General features: G+C 38.2%; 2 protein-coding genes across 42 annotated transcripts in view; one reads left to right on the forward strand and one right to left on the reverse strand.

The window, feature by feature from the left end:
- The window catches only part of MAPK10 (mitogen-activated protein kinase 10), a 300,681-nt gene extending 285,564 nt beyond the window's left edge, over positions 1 to 15,117 (forward strand). For 16 of the 32 annotated variants that reach the window (XM_014854142.3, XM_070505426.1, XM_014854148.3 and 13 more), the window contains one exon: positions 10,221 to 15,117. In XM_014854142.3, the coding sequence (XP_014709628.1) occupies positions 10,221 to 10,363 (143 nt within the window). In that variant the 3' untranslated portion in view covers positions 10,364 to 15,117. Of the gene's footprint in view, positions 1 to 10,215 lie in introns of all 32 variants that reach the window. The other 16 variants (XM_070505438.1, XM_070505440.1, XM_070505435.1 and 13 more) reach the window with 4 other exon arrangements.
- A 7,350-nt stretch (positions 15,118 to 22,467) lies between these two features.
- Positions 22,468 to 25,240, reverse strand: part of ARHGAP24 (Rho GTPase activating protein 24) — a 705,468-nt gene continuing 702,695 nt past the window's right edge. For all 10 annotated transcript variants that reach the window (XM_070505415.1, XM_070505414.1, XM_014854138.3 and 7 more), the window contains one exon: positions 22,468 to 24,192. In XM_070505415.1, the coding sequence (XP_070361516.1) occupies positions 23,949 to 24,192 (244 nt within the window). In that variant the 3' untranslated portion in view covers positions 22,468 to 23,948. The remainder of the gene's footprint in view (positions 24,193 to 25,240) is intronic.

Below are 25,240 nucleotides of genomic sequence, written 5' to 3' on the forward strand. Positions count from 1 at the left end.
CGTACTGAAATCAGATCATTAAATTAAATCAAAACTTGTAAATGCTCTTTAGGGCAACCAAACCTATCTTTGTGGTTATCTTTTCTACTAGGCAGCAAAAAACATTATTTTACTTTATCAGTTTTCTGCAAGTTTACAGTGTTGTAAAGTATCTGGACCCTAATCAACTGTGCCCATTAAATCAAATGAAGTTATGTTCCACAGAACAGTTAGATGACCCTTCGGTGGGCTTGTTAGAAAATGTTCAAGCATGATATTAAAAAGTTGTATAGTCATTTTTTTGCCCTAACACAAGTGTTGGATAATTTTCTTGAATAGTGTTGAAGGTTATTGATATATACAATTTCTGCACACTATGAATAGGCAGACACCAGTCTTGACCAAGCAAATCTTTTTAAGTTTGCAAGAAATACATTTAAGGTGAATAAAGCCAAAGCCTACTTTACATAGAGTTTGTTATTTCTGGAGGGGCTGGAAAATAAGTGAATTCCACTAAGTTATTTAATGATGGATATAACCTAGTCTTAGAGAAATTAGAATATTGGGCCAGGATGTATGAGATTGTTGCCAATTCAGATTCAATTTGTTCAAAATCAAATACATCTGCTCTATTTAGATTCATCCACCCAGCAGTAAATTTTTCTCTCAATTTTCCCATTTTGGTTAATGGCAGCTCTATTTTCTCGGCCTCCCAGCCTGAAACCCCTGATTGATCTTTTACTCCATACTTAGATTGTCACTCACAGTCACTTTCTACATCATAAAAATGATGCCTGCTAGATGTCTTACATCTAATTGTTACCATCCCTTTCCATTAACACCACTGTGATGGGAGTTTTCCTAAAGTAATCTTCCTGACTTCAGTCTCTACCTGAATTGATCTTTCAAAACTATAGGTTTGATCAAGAATTCCACTGATGAGTGCTCTCCAGTGGCTTTGCATCACTTACAGTTTAAACTTAGTGACCTCTTTCTGACTTTCACGGCCCTCTGTAACATACCCCAGGTTTTTCTACCTTTCACACTATACCATTTCTAGGGTCCTACATTACCACTGTCTTACTTGACTGGCTCTCCACCTTTGGAATGCTGCCCATTCTAAAGTGTTCTCTTGTCAGTGCCACCTTGTCCAAAGTATTTTTCATATCTGTCCCAAAAGACTTTTCAGATCTTCCCAAAGAATAGGATCTTTCCTTCCTATGGATCCTACTAGTCCCTGTATTTTAAATATTGTCTTATTACCCCTTATTGATTGTAAATTCGTTAAGAAGGGAGAATACACATATTCGTCTTTGTGTCCTATGCAGTGCCTGAGTGCTGTGCCTGGCACATAATTGTGTCTTGATAAATATTTATTAATTTGAAAGTTGCTGTCCAAGTTCTCCCTCAGTGTATTTCTTGGTGTTATTCCAAAGACAGAATTCAAGACGGAATCATAGCTTTGACACAGTATGCAACTGAGTACGTTCTTACGCCAGTAACATCTATTCACCTTATTAATCTCCATGAAGGTAAAAGAGCCAAGCATCACGTATATGAATTGTTGCTATTGGCATTTGCTCGTGCTTCAGAGAAAGGTTTGCTGCTTTCAAGTAGTTATATGATTTATTCATTTTTGGAAATGTATAGTCCCAAGTTTTTTTTGCAGGCCTGTTTAGTTTAGCATATTAATGATTAATTCTGAAATATGCCACTTAGGCTTTACCTACATGTGAGAAAGCCAAACCACTTTTCAACCATTCCTACTACCTATAACAAACATAAATGATCTACCTTATACACATGCCCTAAACTTTAGTTGGCTGAGTTAACCAATTTATACATAAAATGATTGTGGGTTCAAACTTTCACTACATGATTTTAAAGGAAAATATTCATGGCTTAATTTTTTTTTATTAAGGTTATGAAAGTTAACATCCTTGTGAAATTACAGTTGTACATCATTATTAGTCAAGTTGTAGGTACACCACTTCACCCCTAGTGCCCTCCCCCCACCCCCCTTTCCCCTGGCAACCACCGATCAGTTCTCTTTGTCCATATGTTAACTACCACCTATGAGTGGAGTCATACAGAGTTCGTCTTTCTCCGTCTGGCTTATTTCACTCAACATAATACCCTCAAGGTCTATCCATGTTGTTGTGAATGGGATGACTTTGTCCTTTTTTATGGCTGAGTAGTATTCCATTGTATATATATATATATATATATATATATATATATACCACATCTTCTTTATCCAATCATCAGTTGCTGGGCACTTAGGTTGGTTCCATGACTTGGCTATTGTGAATAATGCTGCGATGAACATAGGGGTGCATGGAACTTTTGGAATTGCTGATTTCAGGTTCTTAGGATAGATACCCAGTAGTGGGATGGCTGGGTCATAAGGTATTTCTATTCTTAACTTTTTGTTGAATCTCCATACTGTTTTCCATAGTGGCTGCACCAGTTTGCATTCCCACCAACAGTGTATGAGGGTTCCCTTTTCTCCACAGCCTCTCCAACATTTGCCACTCTTGGTTTTGGATATTTTTGCCATTCTAACAGGCATAAGGTGATATCTTAGTGTAGTTTTGATTTGCATTTCCCTGATGATTAGTGATGATGAGCATCTTTTCATGTGTCTATTGGCCATCCGTATATCTTCTTTGGAGAAATGTCTGTTCATGTCCCCTGCCCATTTTGTAATTGGGTTGTTTGATTTTTTCTTGTTGAGTTGTGTGAGTTCTTTGTATATTATGGAGATTAACCCTTTGTCGGATAAATAACTTGTGAATATATTTTCCCAATTAGTGGGCTGTTTCAATCCTGTTTTCCCTTGCCTTAAAGAAGCTCTTTAGTCTGATGAAGTCCTATTTGTTTATTCTTTCTATTGTTTCCGTCATGTGAGGGGTTATGGTGTCCGAAAAGGTTCTTTCGAAGCTGATGTCAAAGAGTGTACTGCCGATATTCTCTTCTAGAAGACTTATTGTTTCAGGCCTAATCTTTAGGTCTTTGATCCATTTTGAGTTTATTTTAGTGAATGGTGAAAAAGAATGGTTGATTTTCATTCTTTTACATGTGGCTATACAGTTTTCCCAGCACCATTTGTTGAAGAGACTTTCTTTCCTCCATTGTATGCCCTCAGCTCCTTTGTCAAAGATTAGCTGTCCATAGATGTGTGGTTTCATTTCTGGGCTTTCAATTCTGTTCCATTGATCTGTGCACCTGTTTTTGTACCAGTACCATGCTGTTTTGATTACTGTAGCTTTGTAGTATGTTTTGAAGTCAGGGATTGTAATGCCTCCAGCTTTGTTCTTCTTTCTCAGGATTGCTTTAGCAATTTGGGGTCTTTTTGTTGCATGGCTTAATTTTGAGAAATCGTACGTGTACTATATAACGTATGACATTTTTATGTATGATATACTTGTATGTATTACGTAGAGGCATAGGACAGCCATGTGCTGGCACTGACTCTACCAGCTCCTAAGAGCCAGTTGTTGCCTCTCTCCCAAATACGAGTTTATTGACCTCATGTTGGTAGCTTGAAATCCACCGTGCAGGATTTAAGACATAGAAGTTGGCTAACTCTACAAATCAGGGCATTTTTTTTCCTCTGGAGAGCCAATTGTTAAATTTTTACTGGCACACCACTGTGTGTACGTGTCTGTGTGTTTGTGTGTGTGCATGCACAGTGTGTGCATTTGCAGTAAACTATGCTGGAAAGAAAAAACAATACTAAGAAAACTTTTCAAAGGTCAGCTTTTTTGCATTCTTGCTTATATTCGCCTTTTCTCGTTAATGTTTGCACATCCTCTTTTATTTTGTAAATAGCCAGGATGAAGTAATATTACAACATAGACTCCCTCAATATTCAGTCATGGCAATACTGGGAACTCTGCAGGCAGGGAGTAAGTTAATGCAGTTCTCAGTGAAAGTGGTTCTAATACCCAAACCCATGTTTTAGTGATGCTTTTAAAATGTGAATAGGAAGTTAAATGTACATTTGCAGAATAATAGATAGGTTTGAAATTTATTGATGGAATTGTTGTATATCAATAAGAAGTAAATCTAAACTTCAGATACATGTCTAAGTAGATAATTGTACTCCCTTCTGCTATCTGATTTCACTTGCCTAGTCATTTATTTTCAAGAATAGCATGGCTACTTGCTTTCTGAATTGATTTGTAAAGACTGCTGAGGGAATAGCAGTCCATGAATAGAAATTAATTTTCTTTAAAAGCACTTTTTATAGAATGTTAGAGCTAGTACAAATATAGGAAGTTATCTTATCCAAAACTCTCAGCCTGTTCATCACCCTTATTCCACCTGAGAAGTAAACCTCCATAAGTAACAATGACCCACCAAGATAAAGATGCTCTGCGTCAGGATGGGCAGAGATTTTTCGGAACCTCTAAGTGGAAGATAAAGCTCCCCAAGGTGATTTTAATATACAACCTCTGCCCCCACGGTATTCCACACACCATCGGAGTGTATCCTTCCCAGTTAGAGTCACTGATCTAGTCCAATAATTTTATTATTATTTTTATTTAAAAACTTCTACCCTAAACAAATTGAGCATCAAGATCATGCAGAAAGAGAAGGGAATATATCTCAGTGATTTTTTTTTTTTTCATTCTAGTATTTCTTCTAGTTCTTTGCCTTTTTTTGTGTATTTGAATAGATCAGGGAAATAATTTCCCTAAAAAAGCAGAACAACATTTTCCCCTGAAATAATGAGTACTTTTTGATGAGGTAAGTTCTAGTTGAGAAATTTTCATGAGCATAAGCTACTTCTTTCCATGAAACCTAGCTTGTTTTTTTTTCAGGTAAAGTTGAAAGTAGCTAGTATTCTTTATTTGCAACCCTATTAGTATTTTGAGATACTTTTAAAGCCATTTTTATTGACAAAAATTTGTAGTGCTTTATTGATGGCAAAACATTTTTTTAAAATGCATAGTCTATTAGTTTCTCTGGAAACAATATAGCAGGAAGGAATATATATCACATTGCTAGGATATCTTGGGCAAATGGCTGTTATAATTGAATTCAATTCAGTTCAATTCTGTTTGAGAGATTTTCACAAACTGTTTGGCAGTAAGTTAGCAACTTGAAGCCAAGGTCCATGTCTTGACCCTTCCACTTGTGTTTGATTTTCTGGTTTACAAAGCTTATTTACACCCTACGTGAACACAGACTTGGAGGGTCATCCAGTGAAGCCAGAAGGAGCTACAGTCAAGAAGGCATTTCTATAGTGCAATAGAAGAAGTCATACAGAAACAAAGATTTTTCGTGTCACAGTAGGGGACTGGTTAATGTTTAACAATAATCTCTTTTTTAAAAAAAGGACTGATTATAGCATTTACCAGTTTCTGTGGGGTAAATATTCTCTTTGTAACCACTTTCAAGCTACCATTGTGACATCAGTGAAGGCAGGGTTGGAAAGAGATCCTAATAATTGGCTGTCAGAAGTCACTAAATGGCAGCTCCAGCATGCCACTAGAGTGTACACATGATTCTCCAACCATAGCCTTATATAGAGGGGAACCTTCCCATATAACAGGCAGAGATAATGGGAATTTTATAGGGAAAGCATTAGAAAAGAGGACCTCTCAATGAATTTGTGCTATAAAGAAATCAGGAACAATAGTCCATGGACCCCTAGAAATACAGTTGATAAAGATTCTGAACTTTGAATAATTGAATACTGACTGTAATTTGCATTCAACATTGATAAAATAAAGGGCAGGACCATTCTAACATAGCAGATAGGGATTACAGAGCCAGCTGATGAACAAAAGGAGAAGAAAGACAACTACAACACAGTGATTTCCCTTAGCTAAAAATAGTTGAGCAGTTTCACAGCAGGGAGAAATTTGCTTGCCCTCACAGACCCTAAGTAGAAGAGTACACACAAGGACACTCAGTGTTTTGTTAAATTGAGTACTTATTCTGTGTTCAACAGGAGAGATTGAGAAAGATAGGAGAAATGAAGAAGTATAATGAAAGAACTCTGAAGAAGCAAGGGAAACATAAAACATATGTTTGGTTTGCATTATGCCAAAACTTTTTATTTTAAAACTTTCAAACTGGTTATTTTGTTATAACTTAAAACAAAGCAAGCTAGTAAAAATCTTCCTGGTTACATGGGTATTTTAATTAATTAAAATACTCATGAGATGTATATGTCATCATTTGATCTATTTCCAATCCACTGACACTGAGACTTCATATTCATTAAATCAGTTGTATTTCTATAACTAGCAGTGAACACAAAAAAATTCCATTTAAAATAGCATCAAAAAGAATACAATACTTAGGAATAAATTTGACAAAAGAACTGCAAATTTTTTATTCTGAGAACTACAAAACATTGTTGAAAGAAATTAAAGAGGACCTAAATAAATGAAAAGACATTCCACTGTTCACTGATTAGAAGATTTAATTTTTAAGATGACAATACTCTGTAAATCGGTCAACAGATTAAGCACAATACCTGTCAAAATCACTTTTTTTGGTGTGGAAATTGACAAGCTCTTCTTAAAATTCACATGGAAATGCAAGGGACACAGAATAGCCAGAGCAATCTTGAAAAAGGACACAATTGAAGGAGTCAAACTTTCTGATTTCAAAACTTAACACAAAGCTGCAATATTCAAGACAGTGTGGTATTTGTGCATGAAGATACACATATATATCAATGTAATAGAATTTAGAGGCCAGAAATAAACCCTTACATGTATAGTCAGTTGAATTTTAACAAGGACTTCAAAACAATTCCATGAGCAAAGAATAGCCTTTTCAATAAATGGTGTTGGAACAGCTTGATATTCATATGCAAAAAAATGAAGGAGGACCGCTACCTCATATCACATACAAAAATGAGCTTAAAATGGATGATAGACTTATATGTAAGAGCTAAAATGATAAAACTCTTACAAGAAAACGTAGAAGTAATTCTTCATGATCTTGGGTAGGAAATGGTTTCTTAGATATGACACTAAAAGCACAAGTGACAAAAGGAAAAAAACAGATAAATTGAACTTTATCAAAATTAAAAACATTTGTGCTTCAAAAGACACCATCAAGAAAGTAAAAAGATAATCCGTAGAATAAGAGAAAAACCTTTGCAAATCTTGTAAGATAAGGGACTTGAATCCAGAATATATGAAGAATTCTTATAACTCAATAATAAAAAGAAAATACAATTAAAAAATGGCCAAAGGATCTTTGGAATCCAAGGAATAGACATTTCTCCAAAGAAGATATACGCATGCTTAACAAGCACATGAGAAGATTCTCAGCATCATCAGCCATTAGGCAAATGCAAATTAAAGCACAATGAGATACTATTTCACATATACTAGGATGGCTATCATAAAAAAGACAGATAATAAGAAGTGTTGGAGAGGAGAGGGGGAAATTGGAGCCCTCATAAACTGCTGGTAGGAATGTAAACTGGTGTAGCCGTTTTGAAAAACACTTTGGCAGTTTCTCAAATATTAAAGTTACCCTGTGATCCAGCACTTTTGCTCATAGAGAAATTTAAAAGACTTGTACATGAATGTTCATAACAAGATTATTCATAATAGCTAAAAAGTAAAAACAACCTAAATGTCCACCAAATGCCCATCAGCTAATAAATAAAAAGAAGTGATGCATCCATACAATGGAATATTATTCAGTCATAAAAAGGAATGAAGTGTTGATACATACTGTAGCATGAATGAACCTTGAAAACGTTATGCCGTGTAAAAGAAGCCAGTTACAAAAGATCACATATTGAATAATTCCATTTATATATGTCCAAAATAGGCAATTTTATAGAGACAGAATGTAGGTTAGTCATTGTCCAGTGTTGGGGGGTAAGTAAGAAATAGAGTACAGAGTTTCCTTTTGGGGCAATGAAAGCACTACAAAATTGATTGTGGTGATACTTGCACAACTTTGTGAATATCCTAAAAACCAGTGAATTGTACAAATTAAATTTGTGAATTGTATCTCAATAAAGTTGTTACAAAAAGGTATATGGGCAACATTTCATATTTCAAGTCAAAAGTAAATCCAAACTGTAGTACCATGACTTGAAAGCCATCCATAGTATGGGGATAGATCATCTGGGAGATGGATGGATAGTAAGAACAAAGCAATCTCGCTCTGTCAGCCCACCATCAATCCAGCCTTTGTTAGAGTCTTGTGTCTAGTTTTAATCTCTACCCTTTGGTTAAGTTGTGGAAAAATTGAAGATGATTCTAAGAAGTCCATCATAGTGACACTAAATTATTAGAGACCAAAGCTTATGAAAGAACATGAGGATATTGCTATAATTTAATCCAGAATCAGGAGGAAAAGCAGAGCTGGGCATTTGGGCCATGTAAGGGAATCAAAGATTGTCTGCTACTATGTGAAATCTACTAGTATATGTCACAAGAGGAAATGAACTAGCTCTGCACCATATCTATAAAGGATAGAATTAAGTAAAGTTGGAATAAAATAAGCCAGATCACTTTACACTACAAATGTTTTGACAATGAGAGTAATTATTTACTGGAAGATGTTAACAAGAGGGCTTTAAAAATCTAGAGACATTTAAGATTAGGAGCTATTGATACTTTTAAGAGTTCAAAGAACATGAAAAATGCATAAGCTTTTTGTATATGAACATATCAGGATAAAAAGAATATATGTTAAATGATTACAATTAGAGAAAATTTCTAGCAAAAAGACTAGAAAGAAATATATCAAAAGTTTAACAGTTCTCATCATTACTTTGAGGTTCAGTGCATATTGTTATCTTTTTTCTGTATTTTTTTTAGCATTTCCCATAATTTACATAAATATATTTATAATCGACAAATACAAATTTAAAATACATATAGCATACATGTAATTTGTCTTAGCTTAGGAGTAAGGGTCCTCTCCAAATACTGTCGCATTTTAATCACATTTTTTCCACAGGCAAGAAATATCTGCACCAGGAGCAAAGAGATTGTGTTCACCGCTTTACTTCATTAGATTTTTTTTTTCTGATTTATTAGATCTATGTGATACTGTTACTATAACTTATTTTGGATTTACTATTTTTCACTAAATATATCTCGCCCACTATATTTGCTCAAATAAGATACAGTTTTAGCGAAAACTCTTCATCTCTTATTTTACTAGATGATTATACTGTAGATATTTTTAATAGCAAACTATTTCACAAAGCATGCATTTTACCACCCATATTGCTTATGTATAAAGAATATGTAAAGAGAAAAAGTAAATTGACTGTTTCCAGGGTGCTGTGCTTAATTATGTTTTATGATGCCTCTGGCTCAACTTTCCACTGTAATTCTCAAAGCTATTATAACTCAGCCAGTGTTTACTTAGTGATTAGTAAGCGTCTTCTCAGAGTTTCAACATCTTTGTATTCTCACATGGCAGATAAGTAAAAGAATTTTTGCAAATTTATTGAAGTTAGTAATTCAGACTTCTGATCTGTAGAGTCCCAGGTGAGCAAGCCTGTTGGAAAGTAGACACACAATCAAAAGATGCGCTCTGGCCTCTCCTATTCTTTTTTTGGTCTATGGTAATTTTCATCGAAAGTCCTACTTTTCTATATGAATTTTAAGTTTGACGTCATATTAATGACTATGTAATAATGTTTACTTAATATACTTTCCTTTCGGTAGAGCTGTGGTCTCCAAGTAACTCAGATTTCTGGGCCTTGCCTCAGCCCATATTTCTGGGATGGGACCCCTACATGTGTTTGTTTTAAAAGCTCTCTGTGTTAAAAGCATCCAGGTTCAGGTCATTACACTAAAGGGTTTTGCTCATCTGCCTTCTCCATAGAACAGTGCTCTTCAACTCTTGTCTACGTGTCTCTAGGGAGATTTTAAAAATTGCAAATACCTGGGCTCCACCCAAGGCCAATTATGTTACAATATTGGATGTTTAGGGGTGACTGGGGTTTTTCGTTTTCTTTTAAGAGTATTACAGGTGATTTCTAAGGTAGAGTGAGATTCCGTAACTACTGCGCCAGCCTGTGAATAACCTGTGACCAGGGACTCTGCATTGTTAGGTCTTTATTTTCACCATCTAATATAGTGCCCTGTATTAGTTGTTCTTTGAAGGGTGTCGAATGAATGATGGGCTAGACGTCCGCTGTTGTATTTGCCCATGCCTGCATCCTGATTGCCATGAAGTCGAGGCCGGTTCCAGGTTTAGTCATGTTGGTCTTCATTTTCTTAGCACAGGTGCAGCAGTGAACAGCAGTGAGAGTCTCCCTCCGTCCTCGTCCGTCAATGACATCTCCTCCATGTCCACCGACCAGACCCTGGCATCTGACACTGACAGCAGCCTGGAAGCCTCGGCGGGACCCCTGGGTTGTTGCAGGTGACTAGCCGCCTGCCTGCGAAACCCAGCGTTCTTCAGGAGATGATGTGATGGAGCACACACACACACACACACACACACACACACGCAGACACTCATGCACACACACAAACGCAGACACGCAACGACAAGAAAAATGGCAAGGGAGAGAATCCAAGCCTAAAGTTGAAACGAATCTTTCAGCCTGCTTCTTCTGCAGAGCTCTGTACTGCAGCTCAGCCAAATGTATATGTAACCTCTAGTTGCTCTTGCTTTGGTCTTCTTCCAATGATGCTTACTACAGAAAGCAAATCAAACACAATTAGAGAAGCCTTTTCCATAAAGTGTAATTTTAATTGCTGCAAAGCCAGCAACCTGTAACTGCCCTTTCAAATGGCATGACAAGGTGTGCAGTGGCCCCATCCAGCATGTGTGTGTCTCTATCTTGCATCTACCTGCTCCTTTTGGCCTAGTCAGATGGATGTAGATACAGATCCGCATGTGTCTGTATTCATACAGCACCACTTACTTAGAGATGCTACTGTCAGTGTCCTCAGGGCTCTACCAAGACATCATGCACTGGGGTACCACATGGTCCATTTCATGTGATCTATTACTCTGACATAAACCCATCTGTAATATATTGCCAGTATATAAGCTGTTTAGTTTGTTAATTGATTAAGCTGTATGTCTTATAAGAAAACATGTAAAGGGGGAAAATATGGGGGGAGTGAGCTCTCTCGGACCCTTGAAGATGTAGCTTCCAAATTTGAACTGATTAAATGGCACCTGTATACCAATTTGTAGAAAGCACATATGTGATGCTTATGTACAGTGCTGGGGCGGGAGGGTGTGACAGTTTCCAGGTACTGAATGGTTTGGCCTTTAGAAGGAAGGTGGGAATGAAAGCTGAGGGTCTTCTCTCTGACAGTGAGCAAGTAGGAGAGACTAGAGAGTAGTGGTGCAGTGTGGAGGAAGACCTGAGGAGACTATTGCCCAGATACTAGGAGACACCGACATCCATATTTTAGAACGTAGACCCCATTTGTCATTTACAAATCATGTATCACAACTGGACAGAGAATGGCAGGGTTATTGTGTACATGTCTGATGGGAAGAATACCTCCCTGGAAGAGAGTGGAATTGCCTCCGTATGATGTCCTTAATAGAAAATGAGCCTACCTGGACTATTTTCAGATTGTGGGTCGTGTTTTCCATGAGTGTGCTACTTCCCAGGTTTATTACCCTGCCAAGGTTTTATGAGAAGAAATACTACTTTCTTCTCCTGGAATTAAAAATAATTACTTAAAAAAGACAAACCCAAAGCACAGGGTGATCCTCAGGTTAGCATTTGAAAACATTTCCACAGACGTTATTCCACAGGGGTTTCCCTGGCTCCTTAATATGGCTGATGTTTCATGTTTATTTATTTATTTTCATAAATTTGAACAATCCAAGAAGGGCTGATAATCTGAGTTTTGTACCACGATCGATGTGACAGCAATAACTGTGCCCATAGGTTACTGCTGCTAAAGAGCTTTAGCAATATGAGTTTGTCTTAAAAGCCATGAAGCATTTATGTCAATGTTTAGCAAAATCACCTGAACTCAAATTAAACGAAAGTGCTTTCCCGAGCACTTAAGGAGGCACTGTGAAACATCTTGGTTATATACAAGGCAATCCCAGGGTGACTTCTCAGCAATAATAGGGACCAGGCGAGGCTTCCCTTCTTCTTCACTTTGGTGAAGTATTCATCACAGCTATTTGCACTCTGGCCATTTTGGTGCTCACCAGTGTGGTGATATCTCACCTGAAGAAGAAGTGTAACGCATGAAATCCATGGTGATGAGTGTGATACGATTGGCAAAAGGAATTCCTTCAAAACCAGAGCAAACAAGAATGCCAGTGCCCTGAAAACTGCCTTAAACACAACAAGCAGGAAGCTTTGTCTCTTTCCAAGCAATGGAGTCAACCCCTACCAACACCACGCCAGCAATGCTGCCTATTTTGGGATTGCTTCACACAGTAGGATTCATGCCAAGCGGTCATTTGTTTAAAATGGGGAGAAAAAACATTAGACTGTGCAGCTTGTCTTCTGGAATAAAAGTGGCCCAGTTTCCTTATCTTGCTGCCATTCTTTTTTGGTTAATATTGCAGACAACCTGATTTTAAAAATGCCTCTGCCTTCACATGAGTCTCTCACTTTTTCTGTCACACTCCCTGCCTGTCTCCCTTTTTAAAGAAAACTTGTCTTCTCTGTATCCCCTATTCTTTACTTATCTCTTTTCTCGTAGTCTTCTCTTGTTATACCCATGGCCTCTCTACTCCTGAGCTTTCTAGCACACTGATTAAGTGCAGAGAGCAGGCAGCTGTTTGAAAGAAAGTGAGTCACAAGGGGAATTTCATCAGCCACAAAATGACATCAAGAGACAGAAGGAGATCTCCAGCCAGTATCTTAGAAGGGCTTGACAGTTAGACTCTCTCTCTGTGTGCAGAAGTGGTGATTTTCTTTCCGCTCAGATTAAGCCAGACAAGAACTAGACAATGCTCCTCCCCTCCTCTTGCTACTTTTCCTAAACTCTACTAGTCTGATCTCTCCTGTTCTGTGGCTCTTGGGAGCTGATTACCTTTAGCCAGATCTCCCTTATGGACAAGAAAAAATGGAACAAATCCCTCAGACTGAAGTATCATGTACAAATAGAGTTAAGAATTTGGCTTCCTCACTGCTTATAGGATTCATTTTACTAGGTTATCAAAGTAAGGTAGATGATGGAACAACAAAGAGAACCATCGTTTCAAAAGCCCTCCAGTCTTTCAAGATCTTGGGTCCACTTTATTGTAGTATCTTCAGGAGGTGATTATGTCATTATCAAATTCACAGAATATATTATGTTCTGCAATGAGTCTTCTTTTCTTAAAAAACAAATTTTTCCTATATAGTCAACTGTTACTTCCAAAAGACTCTCTTGCTTTTCAGGCAGGGAAGCATCAAGTCACCTGGACTATATTCCTGGAAAAAGTGAAAGTCCTGCCTGTGGTTGCGGTTCCTTTTGGAAGGTGAAGTTGGCACTCTGAGAGGCCTAATCTTCTGTCCCTTCCTATAGGGCTATTGGTTTCACAGTAATCCTAAATGAAATGTTTTGTAGTATTTTGTAGGAGGGATGGCGGTGTGCTCACGTGTAGGAGGAGTTAAATTGTTAGGAGAATTTGGCAAAACCACCACTACTTTGATATTTTTATTGTATTTGTGAATACTCACTATATTTTGTGAGTCAGTGTGTTCCTTTTTCAAAAGATATACATTGGCCTTACAACCAAATTTCTTCCTGTGGAATGAGAACTGATAACAATCTTGCATCTTCAAGAATCTGATGATTGAGCTTTGTAGGAATGTGTACCACAGGCAGACCAGGGCCTGGCCAACTCCCTCCAATTGGAGTAAGCTATTTAATTGAGAGCCGAGGAGCTGGATAGTTTTTCTTAATCTTTTATCATTATCAGGAAAATATTACCTAAGGATACTGATAGCAGCCAACTGGTAAATCAGAAAATAGGCCTTGACAAATGCAGTAAGTGGAATAGATAAGAATACATAAATCCTTTTATGACCTACTGGCAGGGAGGGTGGGGGGGGGGGTGGACCAAAAACAGTAAGCAACACTGACTTTTAAATTTTAAATATTCATTGCAAAATCTAAATTATGCAAAATGTATTTCTGATTCTCTTAACATATGACAATCTAAATCTTAAAAGCATTATGCTCGGTAAAGAATGTTGTCAGCCAGCTCTGCTGAAAGATTTATCTTTTACAGCTCAGAGAAAGGAATAAAATTGCCCCAGAAATCTTTGATCCCAACCACTTTGGGTCTGAAGAGGAATCCTTCTCCCTGCTCAAAATCCCCCAACATACACTTTAATTGTGAGAGTCCAACATTTTCCAGATATCCTTAAATCAAGCAGAGAAACTTATTTCTGTAAAACAGCAAACAAGTTACAATGTAAATAGTTATTTTTCCATATGATTAAAATATAAGATTTTCTTTCTTTTGGCACTTAGTTGTTTCGCTGTCTGACGTGGTTCACTCGGACCCATTTTCTTGGTCAGTCAAGCTGAAATGGAAGGCCTCTGTTTATATATGGACTCCTGTATATCTAACTTTTAATTTTGTGGGACCAATGGCCAGTATATTCTAATGGAAACAAACCTCCCAACCTTTATCTAGCGTTAAACTGTTCACCTTGCCATGTCTATCTTGCAACAAGACCTAACTTGCACCTGCCTGTTATTCTGCATGATTGGACTCCAAAGACTCTTACCAATGATGAGAATTGTCCTGTGTCAGTGTTTATAAAATGGACTGAAAGCACACACACATTCGCACACCTCACCCTTGCAGTTCTAGATCAACCCCGGAAGGCAAAACCATGTACGTCCAGTTTCTTCATAAGGTCTTAGTGGTGTGAACTAAAAGTCAGCCTGATGGATCAAATGCAATCTCAGTGATGTTTAATAAGGATTTGAAATTATTTAAATCATTTCTTTGTTCTTTCTCACTCTCTTTTTCGTTTCTATTTTTTTCCCTTTATTTTCAAAATGTTGGTGGAACAAGAAGGCAAACGGGGGAGAACTCTGGCTTTTTTTGGACTCTTCATAGGTAGATGTTGAGTCAATATGTTGTGATTTCTGTTTCTTATGAATTATTAAAAACCAGAGCCAATCTACTTTCTTTAACATAAAACCAAATCCAAACCCAGACCTTGTTGGAGTTTGACTGTTGACAATGGCTGTTGTGTTGCTTGTTGTCTTGGGTTTCATGTCCTGACGGTAGCTCTGAAGCATCTCACATGATTTCACAGTGTGATCTGATTGTGCCAGGGAATAAATAAGAAATGAGGAATGACCTACTTTCTCACTATGGATAAAGAGTGCGTGATATGTATGCGGCCATGTAGAAGGCTGTGTTTTCATTTGAGACTCGTTTCTTCTAAAAATGACCTTCATTTCTGTCCGGGGATAGGAGCTGTGTATCTGCAATGTAGTAAGTTTCCTTTAAGGTAAAAAAACCAGTGAAGGAGAGAAAAATCATTTTCTGGGAGCATTGGGTAAATAGAACAAGTTAAATATCCTAGGTTAACTTATCAGAATTCCTAATCAGTTTAATTATTACCTGAAAGAGAAGGTGAAAGTTTTTTTGTCTACATGGTAACCAACTTTAATATCTCAAACTCATTGTGAATTAAAAACTACATGATTTTGTAGCTTGATAAAGAGGTCAGTGAATCTCTGTTACTTTAGCTGGAAGCATCTGAACAATGTTGAGGAATGGCCCTTCTATTTCTGTAAATAAATCATTTTATTTAACCAACTAACTAGTAGAAAATCTGAAAGATAAACATACCTATTATTTTGCATTGACACAATTTATCTTTTTGTTTATGAGAAAAATAGAACCCAAAAGCCTTTGTTATCTTTGACATAGCTTCTCTTCACATTTAAACTACACATCTTTACTGTGTTAATAAAATAAGTTTAAAAATGGCCAAGTATAGGTACCTGAAAATACCCAGAATATTAAGAAGGGAAATTGTGTTCCACAAGATTACTGATGGAGAGAAAAGATCAGAAGGAGTTATTGGTTCATACCAGCTACCATAAAAGAGTACCAAATATTTGGGTTTGCAGTTTACAGTGAGGAGAAGAAAGAGGTCTTGAAAACTACCTTTCTTGTAGTCATTTAAGTAACAACTAACCTGGAATAATGATTCTGTTTGCTCAATTAGTGCACTGGGTTGTAACCAAGGCAGAGGTTTTTGACATTATCAATTCATCAGAATGGTGTTTTGTCCTTGTAATGAGCCTTTCCTCCAAGGATTTTGAAAGGGATGTCTGGAAGACATTTGCAAGTACGGTAGTGACACTGAAAATCTCACCATCTCAGACCCATCATCTCCCCATCATCTTCATGTTGGGGAGCACGGTATGTGGCAAGTCATCTCTCTCAGCTCCAGACTGAATTCCATCTGCTCAACCTTTTCGATCAGCGTGTACTGTTTTAGTTACTGAAAACAAGCTGTAGAAATGTACATTTCTCAAACACACGAAATGTGATGACACATGCAGAAATGAGAGTCAAACACCCCTGTGGAATTTCCCACCCTCTCTATGTCATATATTTCTTGCTTTAAAGACATGCTTATCTTGGTATAAAATAAAAAAAAAAAAAAAACACGTCTGAAATGCAACTTTGAGGAGTCAAGTTTCACTCCGGGGAGCGAGTGGCTTCACTTCCTTGTCCCTGAACTGGTACTGTCCTTCCCAGATCTTGTCTGGGGGCTTTCTCTTTAGCTAATAGTCCAGATTGTCTGCAACTCAAAAGTGGATACACAATGTTATTCACCTTAAACACTCTCCACACTCTGCCTAGAAAAGTGTCTCACACATAATTGGCCTTCCGTTAATACTTTTACATTCACATTTGTGAAAATATTGTGTATGAGCAATTATATGAAAAATCAATTTTTATAACCCAAATAATATTTTACATGGACTAAGGGAACTGCTAATACTAAAGTATTTCTTTTATGAAAGGAAGACTTTCACAAAGCAATTGCTTCCTCCATAACGTTAGTATATTGCAAACTTGGATTTGGTGCAAATGAAGCTCTAAGGAGATTGCTCTAAAATTCTAGCTTAATTTCTGAGTTATATTCTTAAGTGGTACATGCATCCATTCCAAAAACATTTACAGAACATCTGTGTGTCCTAGGTAGGACACAAATGCAGCATAGTCCTTATCCTCAAAACTTCAGAGGAAATAAATTTTTCAGTTTAAAAAGAAGTGGTTAAAGCAAAATATCTTTGTCTTATTTATTTACTTTCTTTCAAAATAATAATGTGTTCAAATTAGTAGTGTGACTTGAATAAGTCCATTTTTACTATTCCCTCATAGCAATGAAACAAGAAATCTGCTTCATTCAATGTTACCATTTTGTCTGACTGTGTGTAGGTACACTTAATGAATCAGCATGAGAATTTTGGATATTTTCCATAACATGATAGGAGATAAAACCATTTTTACAATTTATTTTTTTAAAAAAAGCATGGAAATGAAAAACACAAGTAGGCCTGTGTTAACTCAATGAAGAAATATACTTATCTTCAGTCTTGTTCTTTTAATTAAAAGGTAGATTGCTATCTTTTGGTTTGTTTTAAACAAAGGACAGTCTCCAGATCAAGGGAGAAATGTGATGACGTATTGAGACCTTATCAATGGCTTATGATATCTGTATCCTGGACAAAATAGATGAAGTTTCGGAGGTGAAAAAAACCCAACAACCAAAAACTGCATGGATGTTTCTTTTCTGCATCACCTAAAGTTTACTTGATACATGTTTCCTCTGAGAGTTATTGGACTTGGATGCTGAGCTCGAGGCTCATATTTCTGGCATCAAAATCTCCAAATCATCAAATGACATCACAACGGGTCCTGGCGTCTCTCTGCAGTGAGATTCTCATGTGAAGCCAATCTCTGAAATTTGTGCAGTCTGTGGGTAGTGATTAGAGCCCTAAAATAAGGTAGAATTTAGGCATTTATTATTTTCTGTGAAAAACCCCAACTCAGAACATCCCTGAATATCTGAACCAGAAATCTGACATTGAGCTCTGAACACTCACTCATTGATTCAGCCACAAACCTGAAGTGAGCACTTCGGTCTTCCAAGGACTATGCTAGGCACACATAGTTGCTATGAATTCAGACAACCTTCCTGCCTTCGTGTCCTCTTCCTTCTGATGGAAGAGTAAGGTAGTGGGGAGCACTAAGACAAACAAAGCTGGTTAAAAGAATAAGACATGAGAAGGGGTGCTATTTAGATGAAGTAGTCAGGGCAGGCCTCTCAGAATACGTGATATTTGAGCAGAGACCCGAATCAAGTGAGGGAGTGAGCCATGTCAGTATCTGAGGGAAAAGTAAGTGCAAAGGCTCTGAAGTAAGAGCTTGCTTGCGTATATAAAGAATGGAAAAGAATCTTGTGGATGAAGCAGAATGGACAAGAGAAAGTGGGAAAGTAAATGAAATTGGAGGGGTGGGGAGGGGTCAGAGCATGGCAAGATCTTGGGATTTTACAGCCATGCACCACATAACGACATTTTGGTCAACGACAGACCACATGTACAACAGTGGTCTCATAAAGTTAGTGCCATATAGCCTAGGTGTGTGTAAGTACACTCTATGATGTTTGCACAGTGGTGAAATGACCTAATGATGCATTTCTTAGAATGCATCCCTGTCATTAAGTGATGCATGTCTGCATTCTATATATGGGAGGATGATGGATAAATTTGAGCAGGGAAGTGATATAATCTAAATTTTCTTTTAAAAGGATTCCTCTGGCTGCTGAGTGGAGAGCAGAGGTGAGGAAGAAAGGCAAAAAATGGAAATAGAGTCCATTGTAGGGTATAACAGTAGTCCAGAAAGTCATGACAGGGCTTGGACTGGAAAGCAGAGGTACTGCGAAGCGGGTGCATTCGGGATATAATTAAGGATACATTGTGAAGGCAGAATTGACAAAATTTTCCAATGGATTGATATGTGATAGAAGGAGAGTGATCAGGGATGACTTCAGATTTTTTAAGAATCTAAACCATGAGATAAAGGATGGTGCAGTTCACTGAGATGGTGAATAATAATGGGTTAGGAACATATTTGTGAAGAAAATGATATTTGTGTTTGGAAATGTCAGTTGGAGATGTTTATTAAATACCCAAGTGAATTAGCGAGAGTATCTATAAGGCTGGAGTTAAGGTAAGAAGTCAGGCTGAAACACAAATCTGAGAGTAATCAGCTTATAAGTGTTATTTAAAACCATGAGACTGTATGAGACCAAGAGACTGGGAGTAGATTAAGAATAAAAGTCCAAAGATGGAGGCATCTCTTGCTCCACATATAGAAGTCAGAAAACAGGAGCGATTTGCTTGAAAAGGCCAGAGGGTGGACTCCAGCATATGAGAAGAGCAGCTGGCCTGGTTGGAGCAGGCAGCACGGTCACTGTAGCAGGAGGTGAGGCAGTGTGCACAGAACAGACATAGGTAGTTTGGTAGATATGATGATGGGACATAAGGACATACTCTTCTGATATTTTTTTCTCAGTAAATACACAAGGTTATCAGCTGAGAACGAGAAGGGGAAGAGTTCATGGAGATTTGAGAGGAGAAGTGTGAAACTGACCTTGGAAAGTGTGGAGATAATTTCCTGAACAGTGACGAGAGCCACGTGAACCATATTTATATGAAGATAAATATAAAGGTGAGACAAATCACCATTGTGGTCTTTTGCTCTCTAGTCATACTTAGTTTCTTAGGTGCAGGTTAGGAGTAAGCAGAAATGGGATTTAGTCAGAGGTTTTTTTCCCTCAGATGAGTAGAGTGATAGAAGATGAAGGGGTTGGAGACACCTGTGCCCATGATTCACACCGTGTCATTACCAATAACTGCACCATCACCAAAATTTCCATTTCAAGCATCCACTGTCTGATCATTACTTCCTCTCTTTGTAGGTCACTCGCTTTAGCACCATCATTCCAGACACTCTTGGATACTCCCAAAGTATCTTCAAGCCATTGACTGCTAAATTTTCACTGTCATCCCCTTATGTCATTGCTTCCTTCCTTGACCAGCTTAGTTCTGTGGTTCCTCGTCACAATTATTGTCTTGTACCCGTTCTCCAAACCCTTAATCCTCTACCACTCTACTCATCTAAGGAAAACAAACACCTCTGACTAAATCCTATTTCTGTTTACTCCTAACCTGCACCTAAGAAACTAAGTATGGCTGGAGAGCAAAAGACCACAATGGTGACTTGTCTCACCTAAAGGAGGCCTCAGCTTGTGAACAAATAAAAATAAATAGGAATGACATTATTTAAATTCCACTTGGAGTTTTTAGTTGTTTCATAATAAAATTATATATAAAATCTACACTTTAGTTGGCCTGATGTCACAGGCGATTCTATTTTAAATGTTCTCTAAAGGATACCCAGCCATATAGTTTGACCAGTAAAACCAATATTATAGACTCAACAGTTGGAAGCAAATCCTTTCTCCTGAGCTCATAATTCAAGAATCATTGTAGTTACCTAAATAGTTTTAAAGAAGCGTGTATAGGACGTAGCAGATGAACTCTGGATACTACCTAAATACTTATTTCCAATCTCTTCTTATGTCAATTTGCAGCTGAGATTTTCTAGGCTTTTAGTTGAATTAACAGAAGAACTAATAGAAACCTAGATGGACAAGCTGCTCATGGTATCCATCAACTGGAGGTCTCATCACTAAGATAGACAACTAAAATTAACAACAGCATCTCTCATAAATTAAAGGCCAAAATGACTGCTAGCTCTCCATACTAGTACTCTACAGCATAAAGGGTGAAGGGGGAGGGATTTAAGATCAATAGGATGCAATTCTGGGATCTAAAGAAGTGCCATTTCTCAATAGACCTAAATGGAGCTAAGTGGCACGCATTGGGATAGATACGTTACGTACCACCTTTAAGTATTACAACATCTGGTCTTTGTAGGAGTTATTATCTCCACTTTATAGATGAAAAAACTGAGGCTCAGAGAGGTTAAGTGACTTGTCATTGTCCTGTATCTTGCCTAAGGCATATTGAGATACTCATCTTAGTGTGTCTGACTCTGTTTCCTGCAATTTCCACTCTACCGTGCTGCTTCCCAAAGTGCTTCTCATTTGGTGAAGCAAATAGTCAAATGTGGGAAAGCCTAAAAGGGATATATGCAAATTAGAAGCACCAACGGTAACTAACTCTGCATTGAGATCCTAGGAAGCTTCACAGGGGAGCTGACATTAATTTGGCTCTTAAAAAGAGATCGTTAGAGTGTGCCATATAGAAGAAAGGCAGTCAAGATGGACACCACAATAGAAGATGGAAAGTTCCAGAAGCATGAAATGGTGTGGCAGGTGTTGGGGGAAGGGCTAGAAGATGAGAATGAACCTGTGGGTCAGAGTCCTATGCACTATGTGAAGGGCATTACCCTGTGGGTATGTGAGCGTCATCAAATGTCTTAGCAAGGCCATGATATGGTCAGATGGGTGACTTTGAAAGAGCAGCCTGCAAAGATTAAAGTAGAGGAGAGGTACTGGAACAAAAGTGGCTAGGTAAGATGCTTTCATCAGAAGATGAGGAAAAGCTGGTCAAAGAGAGCAGATTACGAAGGCGAGGATGGGTGGAATAGACAGTAAGTGGTGAGTGAATTTAAAGGTGGAGAAGAGGGCAGAGCAGAGAAAAATAACAACAAACATTTATGGAGTCCTTCCTGCACACTTGGTGCTGTGCGCACCCTTGACACAAGCCACCACACTGATACCACATAACAAGTCTATGAGGGGAGGGTTTTTATTATTACCACACTACAATAAAAACTGATGTGCAGAAGGTTCAGTAACAGCTAGCAGACTGTAGAAAATTGAATCAGGCAGTTTGACTGCATAGCCTTTGTTTTTTACTATTGCATCATATAGCTCCATGGATGAGTCCAAGGTTTTCCTTAACTAAGATAGGGGCTGGGAAAAGATGAAAAGGTATACAGAAAGAGCTATGAGATCAGTTTTGCACATTTTGAGTTTGAATTTCCTGTAGGATATCCAGGTGGAAGTATCTGCTTAAAGAATTGGAAAGAGGAGGTTGGCCCTGTGGTCTAGTGATTAAGTTCTCTGTCCTCCACTTTGGCAGCCTGGATTCATGGGTTTGGAGCCCAGGCACAGACCTACACCACTTGTCAGCCATGCTGTGGTGGCAACCCACATACAAAATAGAGGAAGATTGGCACAGACGTTAGCTCAGGGCTAATCTTCTTCAGCCAAAAAAAAAAAAAAAAAAAAAACCAGGAAAGAGAGAAAAAGGAACTAAAGATAAAGAAAAAGGAACTAAAGACAAAGAAAGTGTTGCTATGTAGATAGTGGTTGACACCAAAGGAGCACGTACGCTTGCTCAGTGAAAGATATAAACAACAGCAGGATGGTGACAAGGATGAAGACTTTAAGGATCACTCTCCCCATTGAAAATCAATAAATACACACAAACATGGAAATCTCAAACAACACAGAGCCTGTAAACTCAAGTAGTCTTTATTTCCAATTATGCCTTTTGTGACTTTTTGTTCTAGTGTGAGAAAGATTTATTTTCTGGCTTCTCAAAATCATTGCCTTACTGAAGTGTGAAGAACTGTTCTCCCCAGACTCTAGCTCCAGAGAGCCCTGGGCACCTCTAGCAAGTTTGCATGACTAGTGTTCACAAATTTGTCAAAATCGAACCTTTAAGCATTCACGTTTTAGAATTTATTGTGAACGAATGTTTTCAACAGGGAAGAAAAATACTGTAGAAATTAGAAGCAAGATAGTTGAGTGTGTTTCTTCCAAACTCGTCTCCTTCTTCTGGGCCCCTTCCTCTCCATCCCCTCGCACTTGTTGCAAACTGCCCTCGCCTGCTGTCGTGCAGACAGCATTCCAGAGGACAAGGGAACAGGCAGCCTGAATGAGAGAAAACTGTCACTCTATGGCACACACTCTAGCAGTTTAACTGAGAGGGACACAGTAATGCTGTTTCACGGCTGGCGTTCCAGAGTGCAATTGTCGGGGGAGGGGGGACAGAGGTTTGAGGGAATGACAGGTGCTCGTGTGGGCATGGGTTAGCAAGCATTGTTTCCCAACTTGCAAATGGCAGGGAGACTTTCTCCCATAACCAGCCAGCAGTTACAGAGACAGGCCAGAAGGTCAGAGTAATTCAAGGCATGACTGGTTAAATGCTTTTCTTTACCATTTTCTCCCCTCTAACATGCTTTTTGCATAGCAGACACGCATCTGTGGAACAGGCAAGGCAGCCAAGGGGGCTTGAGAAGGGGACTTTTTTTCACACAGTCCAAGACTTCCTATGTCCAGTCACCTCACAAAGACAATGAGCAGTGTCAAGGGAAGAATTTAAAGAGCAGTTCAAAGGTTCCTGGTGATTCAATGTATTTTATAAAATTATTTACATTTCTCTTTTTGGTCATGGCAAGGTCTATTGGCACAAACAGCACGGCCACAAAGTATTCTTTTGATTTTAATAACTCATCTTATATATATATTTATATTCATATATCTGCTTATCTTCATTTCCTCAGCAAAAAGGGAAATAAAAATATTGATCTATAAAATAAGCTGATGATAACACAATGCCAAAAATAGCTTATGTTAAGTGCAAGGGGTGAAGCTTGAAAGCAAGCTAAATTGCAACAACATATTGATTTAACATTTTAAATACAAGACTTGCAATAAAATAATTCTTGAGATATGCTTCTCATTTGTAGTTTACTTTTTAAAAACTACTCTATATACACATATCCAGTTGTAACACTTGACAGTAGCATTATGGGGCATGATATAACTTTGGTACACATTGCGGATATAGATGGTTAATGTCTGTAAATGAGATTCCTTCACCAGTTAGAGCACTGTACAGCCAGGTGACCAGCCACCTGATCCCACAGAATATTCCCCCTGGAACCCCCCCAGTCCTTCCCAGATCCATTGGAGACAGCGGGAGAAAGCGGGCTCACTGGATCCATATCGTGTTTCCTCTCTCGCTTCTCCTGGGTTCCACTGTCAGCTCTCCAAACGTGGAAAAAAACTGCTCCATTTCTTTCTGGAGCATGTCATTTCTTTTCTCGGCATCTTCTTTTGCTCGCTCGGCATTTCGCATTTTGATTTCTATCATTGTGAACTTTTTCCTTTCTTGATCCAGTTCATCGTGGAGGCTCATCATTTCTGTTTCCAAGGTCAAGTTTCGCTGTTCTAAGCTACAAAGGGTGGGGGAAAGAATAAGAGACAGGTGATTTTATTCATTTGACATGCAAGAGGGATACAAATATTTTCTGAACTCTGTCTCTGCCATGCTTCGGAAATTAAAACGAATCCTTTCAAATCCGTGAAGGAAAGTCCAATGACCTAAAAGGTGTTATTTTGTTGCTGGTTTATTTTTTTGTTTTTGAGGAAGATTAGCCCTGACCTAACATCTGCTGCCAATCCTCCTCTGTTTGCTGAGGAAGACTGGTCCTGAGCTAACAGCTGTGCCCACCTTCTTCTACTTTATATGTGGGGCGCCTGCCACAGCATGGCTTGACAAGTGGTGCATAGATCTGCACCCGAGATCCGAACTGGTGAACCCCAGGCTGCTGAAGCAGAATGTGTGAATTTAACCACCGTGCCACTGGGCTGGCCCCTGTTGCTGTTTTTTTTTAATTCACTAAGATGGTTTACTACCATTTTAATAAGACCTCATGACCTCACTCAGAAGTACTTAGTTGTCATTTCATAGTGATTGAATGAATGTCAGCACAGAGAAGCCAGAGCCCAGTGTCACATAGTATAGAATGGCAGAAGCAGGAGGCAGCCCAAACCACAAGGCTTCCTGGATCACTGAATGTAAATTTGGTTTTACAGAGAAAGGGGGAAAGTTCGATAAAGTTGGAAGAAAAGGAAAGCAATCATATTTGTTTTCTATTAAAGGAAAAGTAATAGTGAAAATGCCACTGTTAGATAGATTAAGTCCACTGCTAAGAAAGGACTTCTCTGGGACATATATAGAGACCTATCTTATAAAAGCGGTAGCAAAAGTAGCACGGTACATTGACGGGAGAAGTAGAGATGACGTGTGTTGAATAAGTAATCCACCCGAGGCTTTCTGACCATGAGATCAACCTAACTAGCTTGTTACCTGCAATTCTTACTGCCTTCCAAGTTGTTACTATATCTTGAGATCTCTAGATTTCTCCCTCTATAGACTGAGAGCTGTATTCTTTTGGATAATTGTACCATTTTAGATAACTTCCTTGAAAACAGTGTTTT

Source organism: Equus asinus, chromosome 3, assembly GCF_041296235.1.
Source record: "Equus asinus isolate D_3611 breed Donkey chromosome 3, EquAss-T2T_v2, whole genome shotgun sequence".
NCBI classification, from domain to species: Eukaryota; Metazoa; Chordata; class Mammalia; order Perissodactyla; family Equidae; genus Equus; species Equus asinus.